General features: G+C 36.3%; 1 protein-coding gene across 2 annotated transcripts in view; it reads right to left on the bottom strand.

Moving 5' to 3' along the window:
- The window catches only part of NAV3 (neuron navigator 3), a 924,153-nt gene that overhangs the window by 642,700 nt on the left and 254,657 nt on the right, over positions 1-26,796 (bottom strand). For both annotated transcript variants that reach the window (XM_054443382.2, XM_063646517.1), the window contains one exon: positions 22,186-22,589. In XM_054443382.2, coding sequence (XP_054299357.1) covers positions 22,186-22,257 — 72 coding nt within the window. In that variant the 5' untranslated portion in view covers positions 22,258-22,589. The remainder of the gene's footprint in view (positions 1-22,185; positions 22,590-26,796) is intronic.

Below are 26,796 nucleotides of genomic sequence, written 5' to 3'. Positions count from 1 at the left end.
TGACAGGTCAGTGGAAACTGGTTGAAATAATTGGGCACATTTACTTAAGCCCTGGAAGAAGGGCTAAACTGATTTTTTTTTTCTTTTTTTCTAGCACAGATAGATAACTATGAAAATTTGAGTGGATCTTCTTTTCTCTGTGATAATACTTTCAATGCAGAGGACCAGATACTTCCTCCCCACCTCCACATCCCCCATGGGTAATAGGAATAATTAAATAAAGTGCCTACAATTGTAAATATGTGAGATAATATCCATAATTCCTCTGCTAAAAGATGTGAAATTTATTAGGGTTTTTTGTTGTTGTTACAAGAAGCGTGAGGACTTAGATTTTCATTTTATAAATTTTTTAGTCATTGGCATTAAGTAGACCTGTGAAAATGAGAACAAATATATATTATGTAAAATTTGTTCAAAAATTAGTAGTAAACACCATGTGACAGAAGCTGGGCCAGTATATACGTAAGTTTCACGTGTTTAGGATTGCAAAGGTAGAAGAATCATGTGATTTTAGAGAAAAATATTGAGAAATGAACATTAAGACATTTGACAAACTAATAAGCTCTACACAGTTAATTTCTCTTCCTTTCATCTAAAATAAATCTCTCCTCCTCTAAAAATCACAAAGGAGAGGCTGGGTGTGGTGGCTCACGCCTCTAATCCCAGCACTTTGGGAGGCCGAGGCAGGTGGATCATGAGATCAGGAGATCTATACCATCCTGGCCAACATGGTGAAACCCCGTCTCTACTAAAAATACAAAAAAAAAAAAGTAGCTGGGATTACAGGTGCTGGGCATGGTGGCACGCACCTGTAATCCCAGCTACTGGGGAGGCCAAGGCAGGAGAATCGCTTGAACCCGGTAGGTGGAGATTGCAGTGAGCCGAGATCGTGCCACTGCACTCTAGCCTGGTGATAGAGTGAGTCTCTGTCTAAAATATAAATAAAATAAATAATAATAATAATAATAAAAACACAAGGGAGAACAACACTTTGGCTGTTTGGAAGAGAGAAAGACAGGGAGAGAACAAGGGGAGAGAGAAGAGGCAAATGTGTTAAAAATAAGTTTTATCAGCTTTATACTGTTTAAACCCTAACGGATGCACACACACACACACACAGACACACATACACACACTCATACATATACATACCATAGAATTAATGTGTTAATAGTTTTGGTGTAACAGTAGCATTCCTTTTAAGCAGATTCATTATTTTTTAAACTATAATCATTTTTAGACACCCATGGGTTGATTTGGGTTTCTCTTCTCTGAGAGGCCCACTCTTCCCTGAAAGCTGGCTTGTATGCTTATTACAGGCTAGAAAAAAGCAGGGCTGTTTGCGTGGCACAGCACCAAGCCCTTTAACTTAGAGACTCATGCCATTTAGCAGCTCAGTTTTTACCACCTCCATCTGCTGCACAAGAAGAATTAGATCCCAATTGTCTAGGCCACTGAGAAAAGATATTTGTAGAATTCCTCTGGTATTTTCTAAAGCCTCTGGCCTTTCCATTTAAATGTCAGCCTTTTCTTTTTATTCAATAGGCTTTGCTAAACAAAAATATGCCACTGTATGAAATGATCTGATAAATGTAGGACAAATTCAGAATGCCCAATATACAGACAACCTGGGTAATCTACTGCCAGAAGAAATCATCCAGCCAAAACATTTGGAGGAATTTAGGAGAATTTAGCAATTTAGCGTACGTGAACAAGTACAACACATGCAGGAGCACTGACCAAGATATCACACCAAATGACTAGTAACAACTGCTAGGCTGCAGGACATAATATGATTATCTCCATTAAGGGAGGCTAAAAAACAAATCACCCCTTGAGGCTTTACAATATTATAAAAAGGATTGTGTGAGCACGACTGGACATCTGTAGGAAAAGTAAAGGGCAGGGAGCTACTTTGATTATAGCTTCAGAGTGACACAAAAAGAGCCCCTTGCTTCAGCCATAAAAAGGCTTAGGTGAAACCAAAGAATGAGCATTCTCGTCTTCTGAACTTTGTTCCAAATGTCCCCAGCTTTGACATGTATCAAAAAATATATAACATCCTGAAACTGATATTTCTTCTCTGCTTTAGATTAGGAACATATGTACCTAGTCCTAGGCAGCCTTAGCAAAGCCCCCTCTAGGTGGCTCTTTAGCCAGAGTGCAGACAGTGCACTATCAGCCCCAGCCAGCCAGTCTCCAGCCCCATGTTGACTTTCACTAAGCTTCCTAATGACAGGCAGCAGCTGGCCTTCAATTCTCTGATCTGGAAACCTGGGAGGGAAGCCGAATGAGCTAGGCAGAATCCAAAGCTGGTTTTGGAGACAGACACTGTGCGAAGCTCCTGTGGTGCCTGCCCATCAAGTGGCCCAGAATTTCTAGTTTCTAACAACAATGAAGCAACCTACCATTGAATTCTATTTAACATGCCTTGCTTCATCAGAATGAAAAATATAGTTTACAATTTACAAATCATCTCAGAAATTTGTAACATTTAATTTCACCAAAAATCAGGTAGACTTTCTAATTAATCATTAGTAAAGTTAATATGACATATGGACTTAAACATATATGTATACATTAGGATATAGATACACGTACATATATAAGTATACAAACATACACATACATAAATTCAATCTTAATATAAATACATGTGCATACATCTTTATATTTATATGGGATTGCCTCTTGGATACACACATTTTTAAACATGCGCATCTAGAATAATATGTCATATGTTTAAATGGTTTTGAAATCAATTGACACACTTGAATATGGCTGATCAAATTGTTATGGATAATGTTTCCAGGTTCCTCAATTTATCTGTATTGGTTGGTTCTACAGACTCAAGAAATCAGTTATTCTCCAACTACAAGCTTCTTCCTTCTGTGTAGAGATAACACTATGAACTGTATATTTTATACACTTTCTAGAAATGTCTCCAACTTTGGAGTTTGCGTAAAACAAATAATGAACATCACAAACATGTCTCATACTATAAATTTCCCCATAGGGAACAATCCTAAAAACCTGAAAAGGAACTATGGCGGTGAAGATTCATCCTATCAATCATAGAAGTAAATAAAACAGATGAATATGTTAACATATTTGAGACAGACAGAAGTAACAGATTTTTCCAACAAATCACTACCTTTTTTTAGAAATAAGGTTTCAAATGGAAAATGATTCATTGAGGGAATTTATTAAGAAGACAAATTTTAATGAGCAGTAAGCTTATGCAAAATACACAAAGGAAACAGTTTTTATCTCATATATTTTGTTTTCTCCCAACATTTTCCAGTTGAATGACTATTAGCAGCATTCAGGGAAACCAATTTGGTGAGAAGACAGGTTGTCTGTCTGAAAACCGTATTTCCTCCTTCTCTATTTCCTGAGCCATTCTTACACAGCAGGTAATATACAAGAGTCTTCACATGGTTTATCACCTTTGTTATCACAATCACCTGATGATGTCGAGTATTATTATTATTCCTATCTTTCAAATGAATAAACTGAAGCTAAAAGAACTACAGCCACAAGAAAAGGAGTGATCTTTGCACTCATACCCAGATCTGTAGGATGCTACAACCTGCTTTCTTAATAACTATAAAAACCTGCGTCTATACACAAATTATTTTTAAGGTTTTACTTATAAACTCTTGATTATAATCTCCATGAATGAGCATATTTGTGTGAATAATAACCACCACAAGTGTGGGGGTCTTTAAGTTTAGAGGTACAAGTGCAGGTTTGTTACACAGGTAAACTTATGTCATGGGGATTTGTTGTACAGATTACTTCATCACTCAGGTATTAAGCCTAGTACCCGTTAGTTATTTTTCCCAATCCCCTCCCTCCTCCTACCCTCCACCCTCTGATAACTCCAGTGTGTGTTGTTCCCCTCTGTGTGTTCAAGTGTTCTCATCATTTAGCTCCACTTACAAGTGAGAACATGTGGTATTTGGTTTTACGTTCCTGTGTTAGTTTGCTAAGGGTAATGTCCTCCAACTTTGGTGTGGGGGTCTTAACTTCATTCCTTCTGCTGGAGAATTTGCTGTTAAGCCGTCTCACTTTATCGGGCTTTTGTTGAAGCAAAAGGCAGGCCAGGAGCTTAGTCCATCATTGATGAATCATCCATAGCTCTGTCCTCCACCCATCCAAGTTCTGCCATCCTAAATCCTGACCAAAAGTGCTGAGTGCAAATTTAAGTGCACGGCCTCTACCGGGCTTCCTTTGCCATTTATGATATGGAAAGATGACTCTAATCTATACATAGACAACTTTTTCTTCCTTTTAGAGGTTTAAGGTTATGTTTTAGTTGTACCATGCAGGAGTTACAGTAGCCAATAAAACTAATCTTTAATGGAGGCTTACTCTGTTCCAAGCTTACATAAGTTATCTCTCTTAATGTTCTCAAAAAACCCTATGAGAAAAGACTGTTATTGTCTCAATTTTACAGAGAAATATGATTAAGCAAATTGATCAAGGTGATACAGCTAGGGAAGAGCAGAAATGGTATCCAAATCCAGGCTAATGCCAAAGCCTGTGCTCTTCACCTCTACTCTTTGGAAAATATACTTGGTGGACAATCAAATTCAGAGTCAATTTAAGATGTCTGATATGGTTTGGCTGTGCCCCCACACAGATCTCATCTTGAATTGTAGCTCCCATAATCCCCACATGTGGTGGGAGGGACCTGGTGGAGGGTGATTGAATCATGGGGGGCGGTTTCCCCTATGCTATTCTGACAGTAGTGAGTAAATTCTCATGAGATCTGATGGTTTTATAAGGGGAGTCCCCCTTCACTCACTCTCATTCTTCTCCTTCCTGCCTCCATGTGAAGAAGGATGTGTTTGCTTCCCCTTCTGCCATGATCGTAAGTTTCCTGAGGCCTCCCCAGCCCTGTTGAATTGTGGGTCAAATTAAACCTCTTTCCTTCATAAATTATCCAGTCTCAGGTATGTCCTTATAGCAGAGGGAGAACAACTACTAATACGGTAAATTGGTACCACGGAGAGGGGGCTGCTACTATAAAGATACTTGAAAATGTGGAAGTGACTTTGGAACTGGGTAACCGACAGAGGATGGAACAGTTTGGAGGGCTCAGAAGAAGACAGGAGGTCTGAAGTTGAGGTTCAATGTGATTAACTCACTGAACAAAATTCACAGAGCTATTAAGTGATGGAGCCAGGATCTGAACTATTGTCTTCCTCTTCCCAAAGTGTTTTTCCTATTATTTCATGCTGCCAAGGTCTTCCTACAGGAGCAAAATTATAAAATGTTTCCTTCCTGGAGTAATTTTTGTCTTAGTACCTAGATCCTTTATCTGTATCCTCTGTGAATCCAGGCTGCTTTCGCTTTGATGGAGATTGAAGCTTCTATAACACTTTGAAAGCTCAGTCCAGGGTACAGGACTCTTAGTACTCATTCCCCGGTATAGCTCTGCTGCGTCCAGTCCTAACATTCAGACCACCGCCTTCACTCCCTAGTGCTCAGTATGCAGAGAGCCCACTAAAACTCTAGTCCAAAAGGGATTTAACATTTTACAAACAGAATCAAAGTTATAGAATTTTATTCCTCTCAAATAAAAATATTTTGTTAAAATTATAATTTTTTCCTTAAAAATGTATTTTCACAATTCATACCTGTACTTTTCATGTGAATTACTTTCTTTAAAAGTACTTGCCAAATTAAGGTCCTTATTATAAGGAGATTATAATCACTCATTCATTCAAAACACAGAGTAGATAGTCCGCACTAGGCCCTAGGCTAGGTACTGGGGATACAGGGATGCTTAGGGCTTGGGACTTAAGGTGCCTGAAACCTTGTGATTAGAAACAAAAGGTATCCATGAAAAATGCAACATCAGGTGTGGCGTGAACACCAGTATGAGAAAGCGCCAAGGAGAAGGCAAAAGAAGCTCAATTTAAGTGCCCCATGGGGTTGCTCCTAACCTATTACTGGTCAAATATAACAGTAAATACTTATTGGTTGGGTGTGGTTGCTCACACCTGTAATTCCAGCACTTTTGGAGGCCAAGCAGGATGATGACTTGAGCTCAGGAGTTCAAGACCAGCCTGGGCAACGTAGTGGGACCCTTTCTCTACCAAAAACAAAAAAAAATAGCTGGATATGGTGGTGTGCACCTGTAGTCCCAGCTACTCAGGAGACTGAGGCAGATTACTTGAGCCCATGAAGTCAAGGCTGCAGTGAGCTGTGATCACACCACTGCACTTCAGCCTAGGTGACAGAATGAGACCTCATCTCAACAAAATAGATATTTTTACTGACCCATGACATTATGGCTATCTTTTCTAAGTATGCTAAATTTGGGAATGATGGATGTGCACAAATTAATGTTTAAAATACATATGGAAATTGTAAGATGTTAAACATTATATTAGCCTGATTTAAAAATAATAGAATCTACTTGATGGACTGGAAACTATTATATATGTGTCTTTGATCACAACTCTAACATTATCCAGCAGTTAACCTCGGGAAAGTTACATAGCCACCCTGGGCCCCAGATTCCTCATTTTCAGAGTGATCTATGTAATCTCTAAGGTTTTCATTGGCTTTAAAATTCTGTAACTATTACATGGAACGCTTCTACTTCAGTCTACCAAATCTTAACATTCCTGGCAAATTAACTATTCATGCATCTTATTTGTATCATTAAACTGCATGCTAATCTTTCATTCTTAACGAATGTAATAGTTTCACCAAGCTTTTCTGTGACTCCTTTAATTTTACATTTTGTAACTAAAGTTGTCTAACTCAATGAAAATGAACTTGTATAATGTATATTTTTGAAGAACACTGCTTGGAATATAAATGTAACTAATGATTCCTTTGCTGATTAACATTTTACTTGTTCTAGCTTTAGCAAAATTTCTGTCCAAAAAGAGCTTACGAAACATATGGCTCTGTGGATCTTATCATTTGGCAAGAAGACAATAAGTACATGTGACAGATGAATTGCACTATCATATAAATGGATATAATCACAATTTTAAATCATTTGCTAAAATGATGGAAAATATTATGCATGTATTTTTGTAAGTATTTTATGGTTTCCTTTTACCTCAATACTTTTGCCCTGATACTAATTTATTGGCTGATCTTATTGTATTCGAAAATTTGAAACAGCATTTCATCCCCCATGAGATCATGGAAAGCATTTTTGGAAAGTCTGCACATTGGTTCAACAGTGAAAATTTATTATCAAATAATTTATTATAGATAATAATTTATGATAATACAATTTTTTACATAGATGATGCAAAACTGATTATCTCATTCATTGCTTGTGTATATACTTCTTAAGGTTGGGAGCTTCTGGTTACTTTCACATAAGGAAAAATAAGCAATATAAATAATTCATTCACTAATTTAGTAATGGGTCTAACTCACCTCTAAAATCCTTTCAAACACTCCATAACTGTTCTTGTTCCTCTGACTTTCATTGATCAGACTCTGATTCTGATTCTCCTAACTTCCCATTCTACATTGTATTCTCACCAGAACATTTCAGCAGCCGATTGAACTTTCTGCACGGATGAAAATGTTCTATATGTGTGCTGTCCAACATAACAGCCACTAGTCACATATGATGATTGAACACTTGAAACAGCTAGTGCAACTGAAGAACTGAATTTTTAATTTAATTTTGATTAATTTAAATCTAAACAGCCACATGTGGCGTGTGGATACTGTATTAGTCAGCACGAAAAGACCTTTCAAATCTTTGCCAAGCTCCTGTTCCTATTTTGCAACAGTTAGTTGTTCCAGATTTACTTTCTCTTAGGAAAAAATCCTAAACTTCTAGTAGATGCTAAGACTTTAAGAAAAAAAACAAATAACACTTCAGTTAATCAACATTCTATTAGAATTGAATTCCTCTCTACAAAAGCCCATTTTTAATTATGTTTGTAAACAAGTGTATGAAAAGCCCATTATCTTTGAGTAAAAATAAAACAACAGTGTGTGCTAATGAAACCCTAGTCTTTCTGAATTTTGGAAATAATCTTACCATGTAAAAGAAGCATATAAAAAGCTGATTATAATATTCATTCTCTTATCTGGGAAAGTGCTTTCCCAAGCATCAAAAATAAAGTTTCTCTTCCAGGGAAAAATCTTAATACTTTTGGCCAATTGGTATTGTAAGAAGATACAGAATAGAGTACCAGGAGCAATTTATCAGTGTAAATTATAATCTTACAGCAAAATTTTTTTTTCTTTTTTTGAGATGGAGTCTCGCTCTGTCGCCCAGGCTGGAGTGCAGTGGCACAATCTCGGCTCACTGCAAGCTCCGTCTCCCGGGTTCACGCCATTCTCCTGCCTCAGCCTCCCGAGTAGCTGGGACTACAGGTGCCCGCCACCACGCCTGGCTAATTTTTTGTATTTTTAGTAGAGATGGGTTCTCACCATGTTCGCCAGGATGGTCTCAATCTCCTGACCTCGTGATCCGCCTGCCTCGGCCTCCCAAAGTGCTAGGATTACAGGCATGTGCCACTGTGCCCGGCCAGCAAATTTTTAAGAATAGACATTTAAGTATTTCAGAGGTAAAGAGATGGAAAAGCCTATTGACATCATATACTTTATATCAAGGGTGCCCAACCCCCAGGCTGGACCAGTACCGGCTTGTGGCCTGTTAGGAACCGAGCTGCACAGCAGGAGCTGAGTGACAGGTGAGGAGCATTACTTCCTGAGCACCTCCTGTAGGATCAGCCAAGGCGTTAGATTCTCGTAGGAGTGAGTACGAACCCTACTGTGAACTATACATTCAAGGGATCTACGTTCCGAGCTCCTTATGAGAATCTAACGTCTGATGATCTGAGGTAGAACAGTTTCATCCCCAAACCGTCCATACCCCTCCCCCGTCCTATCAGAGAATAATGTGTTTTCATTTTTGTCTTTTTCTTTTCTTAACAAGAGATTTTCTGGGAATTTATCTTGGAGTTATTGAAACCAATTCTGTCTAGGGTCCTAGGAAATTTTCCTAGAAGACTGCTACCCAGGTAAAAGAAATAGAATCAAACATGCTGTGTTTGAGAGTAGAAAAGAAAAATGGTGGCTGACATTTAGGAGTGAAGACCCTGGAAACAGGTCTGATGCAGGGTCTCTGGTGCCAGCTGATACCTTGGAGGTGGTTATGTGATCTGAAGAGGATGAATGCTGAGCACTGCAGCTACAGTTGCTGAAGTACCGTCCAAGTTAGCCCTAGGAAGCAGGATCATCTTCTCTCTGAGACCATCCTGGACCAGCAATAGACAGGCATCACCAGTCAGGCAATGCAGAAACACCTGCCAGCACCATCTGCCAGCAAAAAAACAATGGCATAGACATGTGAGAATGGGGTTTATCTTGTCTTGGATGTGTAGCAGGACTGAGGCTGCCCCTCCCTACTTTCAGTTGTATCATCCCTCAGGCATTCTTGAATGCCACTCAAGAATTAGATACCAGACTCTGTGCTAACATGGTAGCTGGAGGCATGCATAATTATTACAAAACCTAAACAAAATTTGACAATCCTTTTACCCTACATTTTTTTGAGGGGGGAAATCAAATACTAAATGTTAAATAACTTTAGCCTTTAATTTTTTATACAACCCATATATAGATTGAGAGTCCAAGTAGCACATACTCTCTGTATCCAAAATTCTAAATCCTAAGTATGCCATCACTTCTGCCTATAAAATATCATGGATGAATTTATAATTAAACAGCTAGGTAATTTGTAATGGAAATTATAAAACATTTAAACCTGTCATTTTTCTCACTTGTAAGAGTCGGAAGGATATGGAGAGTCAATGGAAAATGCAGGAGGCTGCTTTGATAGCCTTGCTTTGAAAATTCTGCCCTTCCCTCATAGGAAGAAATAAAGGTACATGGGTATGTAGAGACAGCATACCCATAAGCATTTAATCTAACCAAAGAGACTCTGCTTTAAGATTTTCATTAAAAAAAAAAAATTTTTTTTGGTATACTATGTAAGAGCTGCTTTGGAGCAAGCTCAGTGTTTAGCTTATCTTTTTTGTTTACCTTTTATAAAAAAAATCACAACCCAATTTGATAAGTCCTCATAAGACATTTGCTGAATAAATGGTATTTTATGTACCCACATAGGCTTTTCTTCTTTGTGCCATAGCAATAGTTCCTGAGTATGTATCATATGCAAGGCATCAATACGAGGATGAATGAGACAAGCAATGTCCCTGACCTGGTAGAGGCTGACTGCAAACAAACAATACATGAGTAAAAATACAAACTGAATCATTCTTAAGAAGGCAGACAACAGGGTGCTATTATAGAACATAATGATGGAGTGGTGGGAAAGCACTTTCTTGAGGAAATTACAGTAATACTGGATACATGAATGATGAAGCAACAGCCACCCATGCAAAAAATAGAGCAATGAGTATTCCAGGCAGAAGGGGCAGTCAGTACAAAGGCCTAAAGGTAAGAAGATAGGTAGTACTGTACTTGCATTGTTCAAGGAACTTAGAGATGGGTTGTCAATATGTCTGGAAGAGAATGAATTGAAGAAAGAGTGGCAGGAGACCAAGTTGGAGGGGGAATGGGATGAGACTATGCCAGGTCCCATGGGCCATGTTAAAGAGCTCAGATTGTGCTAAAAAAGTCATCAGAGTTTTAGGAAAGTGAGTGATAAATTTGGATGTGCCAGGCATTTAAAAGGTCATTGCTATATCCACATATACTTAGTATCATATATTTAGTCAAACCACTAATTTAGAACCTGATGATGGATATGGAAGAAATTCATAAAATGGTAAGTGCTTCGGAAATGTCTGGGTACATCTTTATTTGTCCTCATTTTGTAGTTTTCCCCCAAAACAACATGGTATGCTATATTAATTCATAATTACCTAAAAATATTTTACAGAGCAAAGCAGATTAACACTTTAATTACGAAGTTCACATTGTTTTAAAAGTATAACCCCAGATCATTTTCCAATGTTAATTAGAAAATAACATGTACATACAAGGTGTTATTTATCTGTTATTTACAAACATTATAATTTGCCAATACCAGCAACTGTTAAAAGATGGAGGCCTTACTTACTGAGATAGTATGAGGTAAAACTGCTACATCGTACCTAACAATATTGTCTAATCAAGCAGCTGGTAGGAGTTTAAAGGAGAACATCTAATTTTAATGAAAAACATTAAGTAGAAATTAATTACCAGCAGCAAAATTTGAAAAGCAGGCAGAATTATTGATGTGGTTTGGTGACATTCTTAAGAGGCAGCCTCATCTTGGAACTGAATGTATACATTTTGAGGAGTACTCTACAACTATAAGCATTTGCAAAAACACAAATGTTAGGAAAGTGTAATGTTTGTAAATGAAGCTCTTTTTAAGAATGTTTATCAAAGTGGAAAAACAAAGCAGCCATTTATATAGAACACTATTCTTACCTTCATTGTGTCAGACAAATCAAGTGCTGTAAATGAGGCACTTAAATGGTCACATATGTATTTTATTTAATATTTCCTCAAAAATGATGTGGATATGCCTTGAAGTGGCTGGCAGTCTCACCTCTGTGACAGGCCCCAGTTCCCATTCATTTCCACCATGGTGAACAAATACCAAATGTGAACGTGGTCCAATAGAACATCCTGCTTCACTACAGGAGAGCAAGGTGGCTCACATACATGCGTGTACTCACATGTGTCACTGGCACCACTAAGAGACCAGGGAGCCAAGCTTTGTGGGTTATCTGGTGGCTGATGGGCTGGCAAAAACTCATGGCCCTACCTGTGTGGACTGTTGATGAATTTTCTTTGTGTAGCTTATCAAATTTAAATATAACCTGGGTTTCTACAATACATTTTCCTAACAATTAATAAAACTTCCTAATGTAATTTTCCAAAATCTGTCAGCTCTAATAAGATAGAAGGAGAAACTTAAATCTAAATTCTCAGGTATCACAAGTGTAATATGATCAAACTGGTTTAATGTCAACAAAGAACTGTGGTTTCCCAAATCTGGACTATTTTTCACACCTTTTCAAAGTCATTTGGGGAGTAGCTCTTGAAAAACATTTGCACAAAGAAAGTATACTATATGCCAACACATGTGGCATAAAAATTTAATAGAAACATTAGAAAGGCTTTGTAGATTAATGTCCTTTAAACATACTTCTAACAACACATTAGTAAATTAGATGTTATTAAGAAAGAAATAATTTGACATGTAATTTCAATGCACATAGAAAGTGTGCTAAATACAAGTGGATTTAAAGAAACCACTAAGCAAAATGAAAAGATGCAACCTGGTGAATTGTATGATCTTGAGAAAGTCCCTGTCCCTCATATGGACATAAAGAATACCTGATCTATAGCATTACAGAATTGTAAAGTGTAAGAATGGAAGAAAATGCAAGGAAAAGTGCTTTGTAATTGTATGTTGCTATTCACATATTACCTAGAAGCCTAACCCACACTGTTATGCAAAGGACAAGTGATGAGTATAAGTGAATAAACCCATTAGTAATGCAGTTAACATGGTAGTTTTACTATTGCCTATCACAGAGCATAAGTAGGTACCCCATAAATGCACAAAACACATTAAGTTCAGCCAAAATATTGTATCATTTAAATCTGTGTGCAATTATTTTGATTTCCTTCTTCAAACAAAATATTATGTTAAAATCCAATATATAAAACACATTATAAGAGCAGAATTATTAATTTGAGTGGATCAAAACTATCTCAAGTTCTGAAACAATTACTTAACAAAACCTGGCGAGTTTACTGGAAACTAGCAAGCTAATATGTAGAAATGTCTGAATATACTGGAGAACATTCTTAGCAAAGAGCTATACCTACTTGTGCACTAAAGAACTACTTTACCATTATACAAAAATACACATAAGAAATTGATTCTAAATAAGCAACATAACATCACATTTTGAATTGATTTTTAACCAACTACACTATTCAGTGTAATATGTGGCAGGAAACATTTATAAAGGATAGTTTATCCCATGAAAGATGAAAAATTGATCATGAAGAATTACTAACTATAAAAAGTCATTTCTTTTCATTTGTTTAATGCTTGGAACTGACATTCCCAGATTTAAATCAGAGCACAATAAAAGTATTCTATGGAATGTACAAATGATTGAATATATAAAATACTTAAGGAAAAAAAATCAGTAGATGTGGGATGGAGTCCTAAAATTGGTTTCTAAGTTGTTGAAAATTCATAGTAAATTTTCCATACAGATCATGCAACAAATGCTGGTTAGCATTCCAGTACAACTGAAAAGACTACATAGTACAGCTTAAAGGCAAGTAATAGCAGTCCTGGGCCAGCCTCCCTTAACTTCTCAAAAATCCTCTAAGCCCTCTTGATCCCCAAATTACATTGTTAGGGAGAATCAAGTTTGGAGAAGTATGGCAGGGGAACTATAGCTATGCTACTAAATACCTTGAAAACAAGCATTACATCTTACTAACATATTACCCATGTGGATTTATAAATATTATCAAATATACAAAAAAGTTGAAAGAATTTTACAGTGAACATCTCCATGACTGCCACTAGAGTCTATAATTAACATTTTATTATGTTTGCTTTATCACATAGTTTTTACATTCTTTATCTCACTTTGGAAATGGTAAAGATAAAACATGAGTCAGTTCATGTATTGAGAATTTTTCCCATGTTCAATGTTCTTTTTCTCCTCCTGAAAATAGAAACAAAACTCCAATATTTAGGGTTTAGAGAGCAAACACTATTAAAATGTACCATGAATTAAGGGTAACCTTGCTCTTGTCAATATGCCATGGCCATAAAGTATTTTGATTTATCAAATGTGTCATCCTAAGGGAAATAAAGTCTTTGAACATAGACTTCTCTTCTGACTAGCTCTAGGGTTGAGTTCTAGTTACAGGTGATTGATGTTGTATCCATATATTAGGATGAAATATCATGAGCACTAATTCTCCTCTGACTCTCTCCAGGGAACCAGCAGACGGCGTCATGGCCTAAAAGAACCACTAAGATGCAGCTCAATAGAAGCCAGGAAGAATGACCAGACCCACAGGGAAATTCTGTCCTGGGGCTAGGGTGGAGAATCAAGGATTGATTTATTAGTTACACTTCCATCTTTTCGTGTGTGTGTGTGTGTGTGTGTGTGTGTGTGTGTGTGTGTGTGTTCCCACCCCATCCCCAAATAAAGAAAGCCTTCACTTTTAGGGGAGCCTGGTATTAAAAGTGCTTAAATCATTTGTTATATGCAGTTTGGAGAGGGAAATCTAAAATGGGGTGCCGTGATTTGAGCAAACTAGGAAGCCATTCAACACTAGCAGTGCTGGGGCCCCATACTAAGTCAGTGATGAGAAAGGAGTAATGAGTCTGCCCCCAGAAGACAGAACACAACCAACTCCTTAGCCCACCTCCAATAGCTACCAGTTATTGTTTTTCACATGTGAAGCACTCTTTCAACTGCTGTAACTATCATTTTAAGAAGTAACACAAATGGGAAAACTGGAGGAAGACAGAAGTTGAGTAATTTGACAAAGTGTCAGATTCAAGAACCAAACTCAAGTGGTCTTATTGTAGATTCTGTGCTTTTAACTCTTTGCTGTACTATGTTTTACTGGATCTTCCCAAAGACATTGCTAGTTTCATCAGGTCTTGAGTGAAATAGTAAGCCATGTTGTATTAGGAGGCAGTGGTTGTTTCTGCTAAAGGTAGTACTATGGTTTGTATGTTAGCCTCCTCCAAAACTCATGTTGAAATTTAATTGCCATTATTACAGTATTAAGAGGTGGGACTTTTAAGAGGTAATTATGTACTGAGGGCTCCATCCTCATGGTTGGGTTAGTGCTGTTGTAAAAGAGTGATTTCAGCCACCGCTTGCTCTTTATAGCTCTCTCTTGCTTCTTCTGTGATGATGCAGCAAGAGGCCCTCACCAGGTGCCAGCACCTCAACACTGGACTTGCCAGCATCCAGAACTGTGAGCCAAGGAATTTCTATTTCTTATAGATTACCCAGTCTGTTATTGCAGCACAAAACGAAGTAAGGTAGAGTCATGGGCACCACCACTTCTTTTCAATGTATTGCTCATTTGTGATAAGCTCAACTAACAGGGTCCCCGTCTTTGGGAAAGCTCTGTCCATCTTCAGCCACACAACTAATTTGGTTAGTATTTGGTTTGCTCAGTGTAGTGGTGATTCCAGCTTTGAGGGACTCAAAAACCCAGATTTGGCTTTTGGACCTAAAGTACTAAAGCTTTTTAGAAATGATCCACTTTTAGGAGAGTAGAGACATTCATACACATACTCTTTTTATAACGCCAGTCATTTTTTCCCATTTAGTCACTGTTTCATGTATATATAGCTTCCTCACAGGGAACTCTAAGAAGAAGAGGGGAACGAATAGAAAAATTTTGCCTGAAAACCCACTCCAGATTCCAAGCACCAAATATCTGATTCAATAAACGTCTCCTAATTGTATCTTTTTTTTTAACGAATAGAATAAAGGTAGGATGTGGAAAGAGGTACTGGCAGCTCTGTCAGCAGCTGCTTGGGACAATGTCAGTTGCCGAGGCCATCAACAATGGAGAGGGCGTGAGTGATGGCAGCAGCTGTTCTTTGTGTGGGTCACCCATAAATTGCCTGTTTATTTTTAAAAATGACCAACCATACTGAACAGGTGTTGACATTATCATTAGTCTGGGTATGCACTTAGGATATCCAAGAATAAAATAGGAATGAATAATAAGGATGAAAGAATTCTTGAAAAGTTTAAATTCCAAACAGCTGTGCTAACAGAGTCCAACATTAGCTGACTGAAACAAATATGAATACCAGAACTGTAGATATAGAATGTCATAGTTTAGGTTTCCTGAGAGCAGACCCCGAAACAATGATCCAAGTGCAAGTAATTTATTTGGCTGATGATTCCAGGAAATACTGGGAATGGAGTTAGGGAGACAGAAACCAGAAGACAGAAAATAAAGGCCACCTCACTGAAAACATCACAATGGTGAGTAACTAAAACTTAATCCTCCTGAGGTGCTCTCAGAAACAGTCTGTAGGACAAGGGTTCTCAAATATTGCTGTGCATTAGAGTCACCGGGGGATCTTAAAATGCACATTCCCATTCAGTAGGTTTAGTGCAGGTCCTGAGACTTTGTATTTCTTATAAGCTCCCAGATGACAGTGATGCTGTTGGTCCTCAGAATATACTCAGAAAATCAAATATGTTGATTTTTTTAACTTTGCAGTCATACTATAAAAAATTATATGCAAAATAGGCAGAATTCCTTATGTCTACCACTTTTGTAACATATCATTAAATCGGCTTTGTTTCATTTAATTCTTATCCCAGGCATTGCATATTCCTGAACTAGAATCAGTCTTGGAGACAATTAGTCAGTCCCTCTGTAAGAAAACCACAAAAATTTTTATCCACCCTGTCTTATTGCTATTAAATCAGATGGCCCGGCTCACTAGCAGGCAGCCTGCTATCCAGAGAAACAAATGGGACATATTTTAGAAGAAAAATCTTAGTCTTAGTATATTCATTCCTTTATGAAATGATAAAAGCCAGAACTCACATGTTAGTATCAAGACAGAGGAGAGGATTTAAGAAAAATCAGAATTAAAACTGAGAAAACTTTATATGTTAATAATAATTAGTATCATTATAATTACAGTCATAATTAATGGCAACTAATACTCAGAGATTTTCATATAATTCTGCCTTCAAAATGTTCAAAATATATTGAGTGTTATATATCTTGGGACTGTATATTTTATCTATTCATTTATATGAAGATAAAGGCTCACTATATCTATTGACGTCTTAAATCCACCAATCAGGAGAAAGCACATAGTCTAGTCTAGAACAAAATGGTGGAACCATAAAGTACGCATATGTCCCATTCACTTTTATCCATTTCCAGTTTTTTCTATTATACCAAGTCCATATACTTCAAAAATGTGTGCTGCCAGGTGCAAAAAGGCCGCCATATGAATTTTTAGATTTGTATGATATGGTGGAGAAAAAATGAAAGGAGGTTCTATTCAAGTTCAAATCTGAGAAAGAAGTTTCTAGAATCACTTCTGAGTGGAAAAAGAGTCACTTTATCTAATTCATCCTTAGAGGATGCCAGATAAAATAACTGGGAGACAGCTGTTTGTGGAATCATCTTATAGAAGAATGAAGCAGAGGTAGAAATTAGGGATAGTCTTAATCTGCATCCGACTATGCCATAATCACAGCACAAGTTTCTTTGGGAACTTAATGTTCATGTTTATGTCTACACATTAATTCCAGATTTATATAGTAACATTATAAAATGGCTATGTTTCAAAAATGAAAAGTTTAGACAATCAACAGTTGAATGACTAACCACTTTTGTTGAAACGGACACTACAATTCATTCTTACTAGAGCCGTGCTTCAGGATTGGCTGACAATAAATGATATGATGTTGTTTCAGAAACCTCATCATCCCTCATGGTCCCTATAGCTTATGTAATATACACTAAAAAAGGAAGTCAGGTAGATTTATAAAAATAATTAAATGGCTTCATTTAATGAGGCCATTCTTTAAGAAAATCAACAAATATAAGGGCTAGACCTATCCTCACTAAACTTTCTTTTTTTATTGATTCATGCTCATATTTCCTTTAAAGAAAACAGATTTTTAATTAGTTTCCAACATAAACAATCTTAAGTAGTCTACATCTGCAATAATAATCTGAAGAACACTTTTTGACTTGTATACAATGTTATTTTATCATCACTGCAAGAAAATGCAAAAATAAAGTGAAAAGAATCAGCACACTAAATGAAATAAATAGCAAAATAAGAACTAGGCTAGCTTTAAATTGATAAAGTACTTCTACTCTGCAGAGCTCTGGCAATCATAAGTGGGTGATGTTTCCAGGAAAATTATTAAAGTAACCTAACACAGTCACATGCAGATACGCATGCCCAGACCACGCTTCTGTTTGATGTCAGTTGAAAGAGAAAGAACAAAACAGATCTATGTGAATTGACATTGATGAAGCACTCACTGTTACTGGCAGATGATGCTTTCTCTAACCCTCTGCTTAAACTTGATTTTAAGTCCAAAAAAAAATCACAGGAGCAGCCCTTAAAATAATAGGCTTTTTCCATATCAGTATTATTCCTTTCTATCAATTAATACAATAATTTCTCTCATTTTACATAATTCTTCACATCTCAAATGGTATACCCAGAATATGTCACTTCTGAAGTAATCTTAAGTCTCATAGAAGGACAGATGTGATGTGTTGGAATTTATTGTGAGCTTTTTCATGGCAAGGTGAAAATAACTCTGGCCAACTGAATATGTAAAATAAGTGATTTGGGGAAGGGAAAACCTGAGATGGTACCGATCTTAAAACATTTCCATAAAAGAAAAATACCTCTACATATACACAATAATATTGCTCATGTCTTTCTGGTTTACAGAATACAGCAACAAAATACATCCAACAGATCACCAAATACTTATTGCACGTTTTTGCCATGATTCTGAAGTGTGTATCCTACTATCTTTTTATCACTACCTAGTAAAATATTGACTGTGACAAATGCTTTGGTTTAATACACAAAATATTCATGGAGCAATAAAACAGTGTTCCAGGGTTGTCTGAATTGCAAACTGCTGCAATTAGACTGACAGTAAAATTTACCATGCTCTGCTTTTCAGTTCAAGGTCACGATTAATTACATAGCAGTATCATTTGTACCTATTGAGCTTTCACTGTTCTGGGTTTGTTTTGCAGAAATAATCCCACAAAGCAATAAAATTAGTGGGCAGCAATATGCAAACCTCACTGGATTTGATTGTGCAAACAAAGGTCAAAAAGTCATGTTATCAAAAATAAAACACTCCATTATGGGCATTCAGGTGGTTTGAGATGCCACGATAATTTTCCCATCTGGGACATTCCAGAACCTGAATGCCAAGAGCTGTGTTATGGCCCAATACCAGCTGAAAGTTCTGCTGAAAAAAAAAATCACAAGACTCAAAAAAAGCCATTAAATTTCACCCAGTCCTACACTAATCCAAGTTGACTTGAGATCCTTAAAAGTATTTTCTTCAACTGCTATAAGATTATTAGAAGTATTCTCTTTAAGTCCTATAAGATACACATCTGTAGTTTATCTGTAATGAAGAGCACTTCAGATAGAATTTGTGGATATAGCTTGTAACTTTCAAGTATGTGCTCCTCTGTTCAGATTTAGTAAGGTGATGAGGCATTATTTAAAAGAAACCAATAAAGTCAAACACTTTTGAATGCTTTAATTTTGAATAATAGTATATATATATTTTAAATACATATTTATATATAAAATATATGAATATTATATATATATATTTAAGGAATAGATAATTATTTTTACAAGACCCAAACTCTTAAGGAGATAAAAGCAGCTTTTATTGTTGTAGGAAGATACTATCTTAATAAACCAAAAGGGACCATGCATGTTCCTGACATATGATAAGCACCCTATGAATGACCAACCTCATCCCTGATATTCACCTCCTCATTCAGTAGAACACATACTCACAGACTCATATAAGCAGTATCTTAAGAGTTTGTACTTAGAAGTAGAACATAAGTACAAATCTACACATCTTAAATTAATAAAAGCTAGTGATTTATTGTAAGCTGAATAAGAGATTGGTTGTGTAGTGCTTAGAATAGGTGCTTATTCAATCCATTTCAATGTACCTTGCTTTGAATGTGTACAATATGCCAAACACCATGAAAAGATGACACTTTTTCAGTAATATTAAAAAGATGCTTCACCTCTCAATGAAGCAGGAGTCAGGCTAAATGCGCTCTGTTTCACCAATGTGGAACACTATGCCTGCTAAATTAATTCATCATGAAGGACTATAAACACTTGAAGTAATTAAATAAATGACCTTCTAATCTCTATTAGCAATTACTTGGTGGCAGGGCCATGGCCAGCACTTCAGCTACAAAGATTTATGATGTTACCTTTCAATTTTTCTTTAATTTAAACTCATTGTGACTCATTGTGTCATTGAGACTAGGTGTTCCTGCTGACATTTCAGATTCAAAAATTTTGAATCGTAAATCTTTATCTATACATATCAAGTTTCTGGTTTATTTGCAGATCTTACATACCAAGGCTACTTTTTAGGTGCCCACACCAGTGAGGGAGCCAAGAGGTCATTAGAACTCCATTTTCCACTCTTGATACTGCTCATTGAAAACATTCATTCCTCTTCCATTCCTTTACCGATGAGAAGGCAAGGCTATAGTGAGATGGGGGTCTTTCTATGCCACATCACCAAGGTAGTATTTTTACATTTCTTACAGAATTATGGTTCTCCATGGTTTGTCTAAATTCTATTACTATTAGTACATTACGTATGAGCTGAGCAGTTTTGTGTGAGTTGGCCTAGTAAACGAAGTATCATTACAAAACACTGTTTAAAGTTCCACAGAAAGAACTCAAAGAATGACTTCAAGAATTCGTTCCATTCTTCACCTTTGATTCCTTTTGTGTTTGCAGAAAATCTCCCTTAGCCAGGGAATGAAAAGACAGCACCTGCAGATGTACTCATCTTTTTTGTCATAAAAGCAGCAACTCCATCAGAAATTATAACCCTGTAATTAATCACTTACCTATTACCTCCCTCCCTCTTTACCCAACCAATATAGTACCCAAATTACCATCAGAGTTAAGGACGTTATAAAAATGTAGATAGAAAAAGATGATTAAATGGCTTCTTAGTAGTTAAATTGCACAGAATGCTTTAGATTGAAATTTACTGTGACATCTCCTCTGGGTAAACACTCCAGTGCCAGCAGGATAAAAAGCAGGCTGAACATTTGGTAACACCAACAAACTTATTTGTAACACAAGTATTTGTGTAGAAATTTATATCCACATTAAAGCAAAAATTGATTTCAGGCACCTTGAATTTTATAGTATTTAGTATTTTCTGAGATTTACTTACACTGCACAAAAAATGAACCAAACTGGGAATAAACAATCTATGCATTTCTGCCTCTATTAATGACAAAAGGATTACCGTAGCCCCATGCCAGTTGCATTAATCATATTGGCAAAACAAAATTAATAAGCCATTGACTCAGCACAGCCTCTTCTAAACTTACCTCCACCACCGCGAAAGACCTAACTAGTTGTTTTTCAGGATGTGAGAAGTGAACAGTAAACAAAATTTCTAAGACAGATGTAAAAAAAAAAAAGCTTAATTATGGCCCTTAGATCCACATCTAACTAAAAATTTCCTTCTTTTTCTCCCATTTCTTGCCAGCACCATCGCTACTGGGTCCCCACACACCTATCCTGTACTAGCAGAGTCCTTTGCAGAGCACTGCAAAAGATGATACATTTCAGTATGAGTGGGGCTCTTTCTCCTAGGCGCTATCTCTAACCCTTCTGATAAGTGTTCTTTAGGTGGTTCTCACTCCAGTGGAGCAATTCAGCAGGTAAGAGTTTCTAAAAAGCTAGAAAAATGAAGTTGAAGTACATCCCTTAGTATTCAATCTCCACTTCTTACTAAAAAGCTTGCTATACCCTTTCTTTTAAAATAAAGTTAGCACAGTTCTTTTTTCCATCAGTTCTTTTGACACCATGTAGAATCAAAACAAAGCTCACAGTTGCCTCACAACTTTCTTTTCAGGCCAGCTGTATAATTCAGAAGGCCTAAGTCGATGTGTCCCAAGGATATGAAATTAGAGAATTTAAAATGCCACTTAGGCTTTCTAATGGCAGTAAGGCAGGTGTTCTCTTTAAGGAGAGCTCTAGCCTGCTCCATTACTCCAGAGGTGCCTGTAACTCATGCCTCACCCTGGGTCTCAGAGAACTGTTCCTACGAGGTCAGTTCAACAGGTCACTAGTATGAAGTCAAGAGTGAGAGAACACAGTAGAATCCTTGCCAGCCCACTGGATGGGTAAATTCAGAGGACTTTAGAAACAAAATCACCAACTGGTAATGAAATCCAGACCCACAGAAACACATTGCTATACAGCAGGGTTGATTTCCATGAAATAGTATGTTATTTTATCTCAAAAGGTGCATTCATTTTCAGTTTCAAAAATTCTCTTTAAGCATAAACAAAAAGGACTAAGCAAAGAGAAATTTCTTTTACCTTCTTCTGATCTTCTAGCTTGTGACTCACTGGATTCTTCCCATGTCTGTTCATTTCTGAAGATAAATCCATCACATTAGGTTCTTGCCCTTCAAAATGAATCTCTTCAAAAAAGCAGCAAATTAATCCAAGATGCAATTTCTAGGAACACACTGGCCCGCCACGTTCCCCATCACACACCATTTCCGAACTTCGAGTCCAAGGAATGATTAAAAAATCCATTGATTGAATGGAAAAAATAAAGTTTGCAGTTTACTCCCAGGACCTTCCAAATCAGCATATCGTTTTTAAATGCTGACTCCTCAAAAGCAAAATAGTCATCCGAGAATTTTAACTTCAACTGCTATCTTTTTCTTTCTTCACGGTTTTCCATTTTAATAAAAAATGACAGATTTCCTGTAAACCTGTGATTTAAAAAAATAAGCACATAGTAAATTCTCTTTCACCATTTTTTGTTACAATTAGTAAAATAAATTATTATTTGAAAATTTCAAAATATTTTAGGCATAAACAATATTTGACTTAAAAATAATGGCATTATTCTTCACCCTTATGGCCTTTAAAATATCAAGCTAAAAAGTAACAAAGAAGACACAACTACTCATCAAACATGTATGTATGCTTTACTGTTCCACTCTCAAATTTCTGCATTTATAGAACCACAGAATTTTAGAATAGAGACCAACATAGCCAGATATTATGTTGTAGTTTGATAACTTTCATAGATAATTTTATTTAGACTTCAAAAGATCTGTAAAATGGTTATTATCATTCCATTTTAAGATGACATAGTTAAGATTGAGAGGGTAAATTTTCATAAGTCTCATAAGTAACAGAACTAGAATTAGAATTCAAATTGCTTTGACGTCAAAACCCATTATTTCTCCTAGTTGTACTCTTCTTGACTCATATTACATATTTTGTCCCACAAGGATAACATAAACAAATTTGTCAAGTGCCTTACTGGGTTATAGATACACTATGCACAGTACTTCTTCTTAAAGGGATCATATAATCCAGTGGTTTCCAAGGCCAGCTAGATAATAGAATCACCTGAGAATAATCATAAACATATAGATTCCTGGGGTGCACCCTTATCTATGCTAATTTAGAAGCTATAGAGAAGTGCTTGGACATCTGTATTCTTTTCATCTCTTTTAGATACTTGTGATATAGAAAAACCACTGTTGAAACCTCCCCTTAACGCAAGACTTCGTAAACTTGTCTGCACATTAGACTCACATAGGAGGCTTCCAAAACTACTGGAAGCCCCAGATACTGTGCTTTGGCACCACTGCCTCAATATATAAATTCTCTTTATAATTGACCAACGACTTCCTGAAGAAACCTATCGTCTCGGGAGGCAGCCCTTTTCATATTGAGAAAGTTTTAAACTTTAGACAGTTCTTGTTAATTTGGAGACAAAATCTGTATTTCTATACTTCTGTCCATTTGTAATTATTCATAATCTTCATAGTCATCAATGTGCACAAATGTTTGTTTTATATGACAGTTCTTCAATATCTCCTTAGCCAGGTTAACCATCCCTAGCACCCTCAAAAATTCCTTACCACCATGATTACTTCCTCCAGAAGAGGTTGCACTTTGTACGAGGCCCATAAACTGTGCTGTCCAGCACCGAGCACAGGGGTCAAGCACAACTTGCTCCCTTTAGGAATTCACCTCCAGGTCCCTCAACACATGCCATGACAAGCATAAAACAACTGATAACCATACTTTAAGTCAACAGTAAATTAAATGTTAGTAAGTATGAAAAATCAGCTTCTAAATTGCCCATTGCACTTCTCTATACATTTTTTTTCTTATCTGGCATCATTTTGCCAATCCCTGTTCTGTCTTCAACACCTCTGCTTGTCATGCAGATATTTTAGTTTGTGCACTACTGTGAAAGTTTTCAGCACAGTAAACAACATGGACAAGGGCTTTGGCATAAGAGAACATGATCAATTTGAGGAGCTGAAAGAAATCCAATGAGGAGTCACTGCAAAATTGTAAGAAGGCATGCACTATAACAGGGTTTGTGATTTTAACAGTTCACCTGAACTGTCATACAGAAAATAGAAGGGAGCCAAACTTATGCCGGAAAAACCTTAAAGGCATTGTTAGAGCAATCCAAGAAACATACAATAGCATCCTGAACTAGCGTAGGAGCCGACGAGGTAGGAAGAATGACAAAACTGAGTGATATATCATGTAAGAGGCAGAGTTGACAGAAATGGTAATTGACTGAAAATGAGTTTGAGTGTGTGGTTTAAGGGTGCAGGAACGTTACCTAATACAGCAAACTCATGAGAGACACACTTTGAACAAGAGAAGAAGAAAGACATGGTAAAACAAAAAATGCTTGCTAAAATCCAGGACATTATAAGATAATCTCACTGATGTTCATAGATGCAAAAATCCTAAACGTTAGCAAACTGAATCCAGGAATGTATAAAATGAATTATACATCAATTCCAAGTTGATACTATCCCAGGAATAAAGGTTGGTTTAAGATTTAAAAATAAATCAGTATAACTCACCACATTTACAAAACAAGAAAAATTATATGCCCATCTCTATGGGTGTAGACATATAATTTGATAAATTAAACATTGACTCATGACCTAAAATTTATCTTGGAAAATGAGGAATAGAAGGGGACTTTCATAATCTTCCTTTATCTGATAAAGTGTATTCACCAAAAAACAACTACTGCAAACATTAAACATATTGGTGAACAGTTAAAAACTTTTCATATGATCAAGAACAACACACAAGTGGCTACTAATATGACTTCTATTTAACACTGTACTTAAAGTCTAGCCATGCAGTAAGACAAGAAAATATGAGACGAGGGAGGGAGAGGAGGGAGATGGGGAGAGTAAACAAGCAGTATAAACACTAAAAAGAAAGAAATGAAATTGTTATTTGAAAATGTTATGGTAATATATACAGAATATATTAAAGAATCAAGAGATAAATTACTAGGATCAATAAGTGAGTTTAGTAAGTTTCTGTATACAAAGTCAATATATAAAAATCCTTTATATTTCTTTATAATATCAACAAGCATTTAGAAAATGAAACATTGAAAATACACTATTTACAATAGCATTAAAAATATCAAATACCCTGGAATAAATCTCACAAGAGACTGTAAAAACTTTATGATAAAGCAATAAAACAGCATCAAAAGGAAATAGAGATTTAAATAAATAGAGGGCTGTGCCATATTCAGAAATTCAGAAATAAGACTCAATAATGATGAAATAACTCATATCTAAAATATTTATTGCATTCAACACAATACCTATCAAAATCCCCAGTTTTTCTTCATAACTTCAGAAGATGCTTCTAAAAGGTCTAAAAGGTATATGGAAATGCAAACAATCATGAAAATCCAAGACACTGAAGAAGAAGAACAAGTTGAAACCATTTGCTCTACTGGATGTTAAGGCATATTTTAAATCAACAGTAAATAAAATGATAATAACAAGGGTAGAGAAATCAACCAATGGAACATAGAAATCCCCGAACCAGGCTTTAACAGATATGGCCACTTTATTTGATATAAAGGTTAAACTGCAAAACCACGGAGAAAAAGTATTTTCAAAAAAGAATGCCAGGTCAGTTGGATAGCCATATAGAAAAAAGTTAAACCTGACTTTTACTTCATACTAACAATTTCAGGGAGACTGCTGATATAAATCTGACAAAAAAAGCTTCTTGGAAAATGCCTTCATTAACTGAGAGTAGGGGAAAATTTCTTAAGAGTTCAAAAGCATTGAACATGAAGAAAAATAATAATTATATCAATATCAAAAACTTTTATTAATCATAAAACACCAATAAGAAAATATAATTCAACTCATGGACTAGGAAAAGTTACTTGTTATATATATAATTACATGTAAAAACATCTAAAAGTCAATAATAAAAATACAATAGACAAAAATATCTGAATAGATGTTTCCAAAAATAATAATATAGATGAAGAACAGATTAACGGTTGCCATGGCTCAGGGATGAGGGTGAGATGTGTCCAAAAGAGGCAGGAAATAGGAGCCTTATGGTACGGAACAGCATTGTATCTTGATTGTAAGGGTGGTTACATGAATCTACTTATGTGATTAAGTTGCATAGACAATACACATATACAATTCAGTGTCTATAAAACTAGTGAAATATGAATCTGCTCACTCTGTGGACTGTACCAATGCCAACTTCCTAGTTTTTATTTTATACTATAGTTATGCAAGATGCTAACGCTGTAGTAAACAAAGTAATGGGTACACAGAACTTCCCTGTCCTTTTTTTGCTTATCTTGACACTTCCTGTGACTCTAAAATGATTTAAATAATTTAAACATGAAAAGTTAAAAAAGGATGGACAAATGGCCCATAGATACATGTAAAAATGAATACTCTTGTCTGGGCGTGGTGGCTCACACCTGTAATCCCAGCACTTTGGGAGGCCGAGGTAGGCGGATCACTAGGTCAGGAGATCAAGACCATCCTGGCTAACACGGTGAAACCCCGACTCTACTAAAAATACAAAAAATTAGCCGGGTGTAGTGGCGGGCACCGGTAGTCCCAGCTACTCAGGAGG

The sequence above is a fragment of the Pongo pygmaeus genome, chromosome 10 (genome assembly GCF_028885625.2).
Source record: "Pongo pygmaeus isolate AG05252 chromosome 10, NHGRI_mPonPyg2-v2.0_pri, whole genome shotgun sequence".
Taxonomy (NCBI): domain Eukaryota; kingdom Metazoa; phylum Chordata; class Mammalia; order Primates; family Hominidae; genus Pongo; species Pongo pygmaeus.
This window is presented reverse-complemented; position numbering and strand designations above follow the sequence as displayed.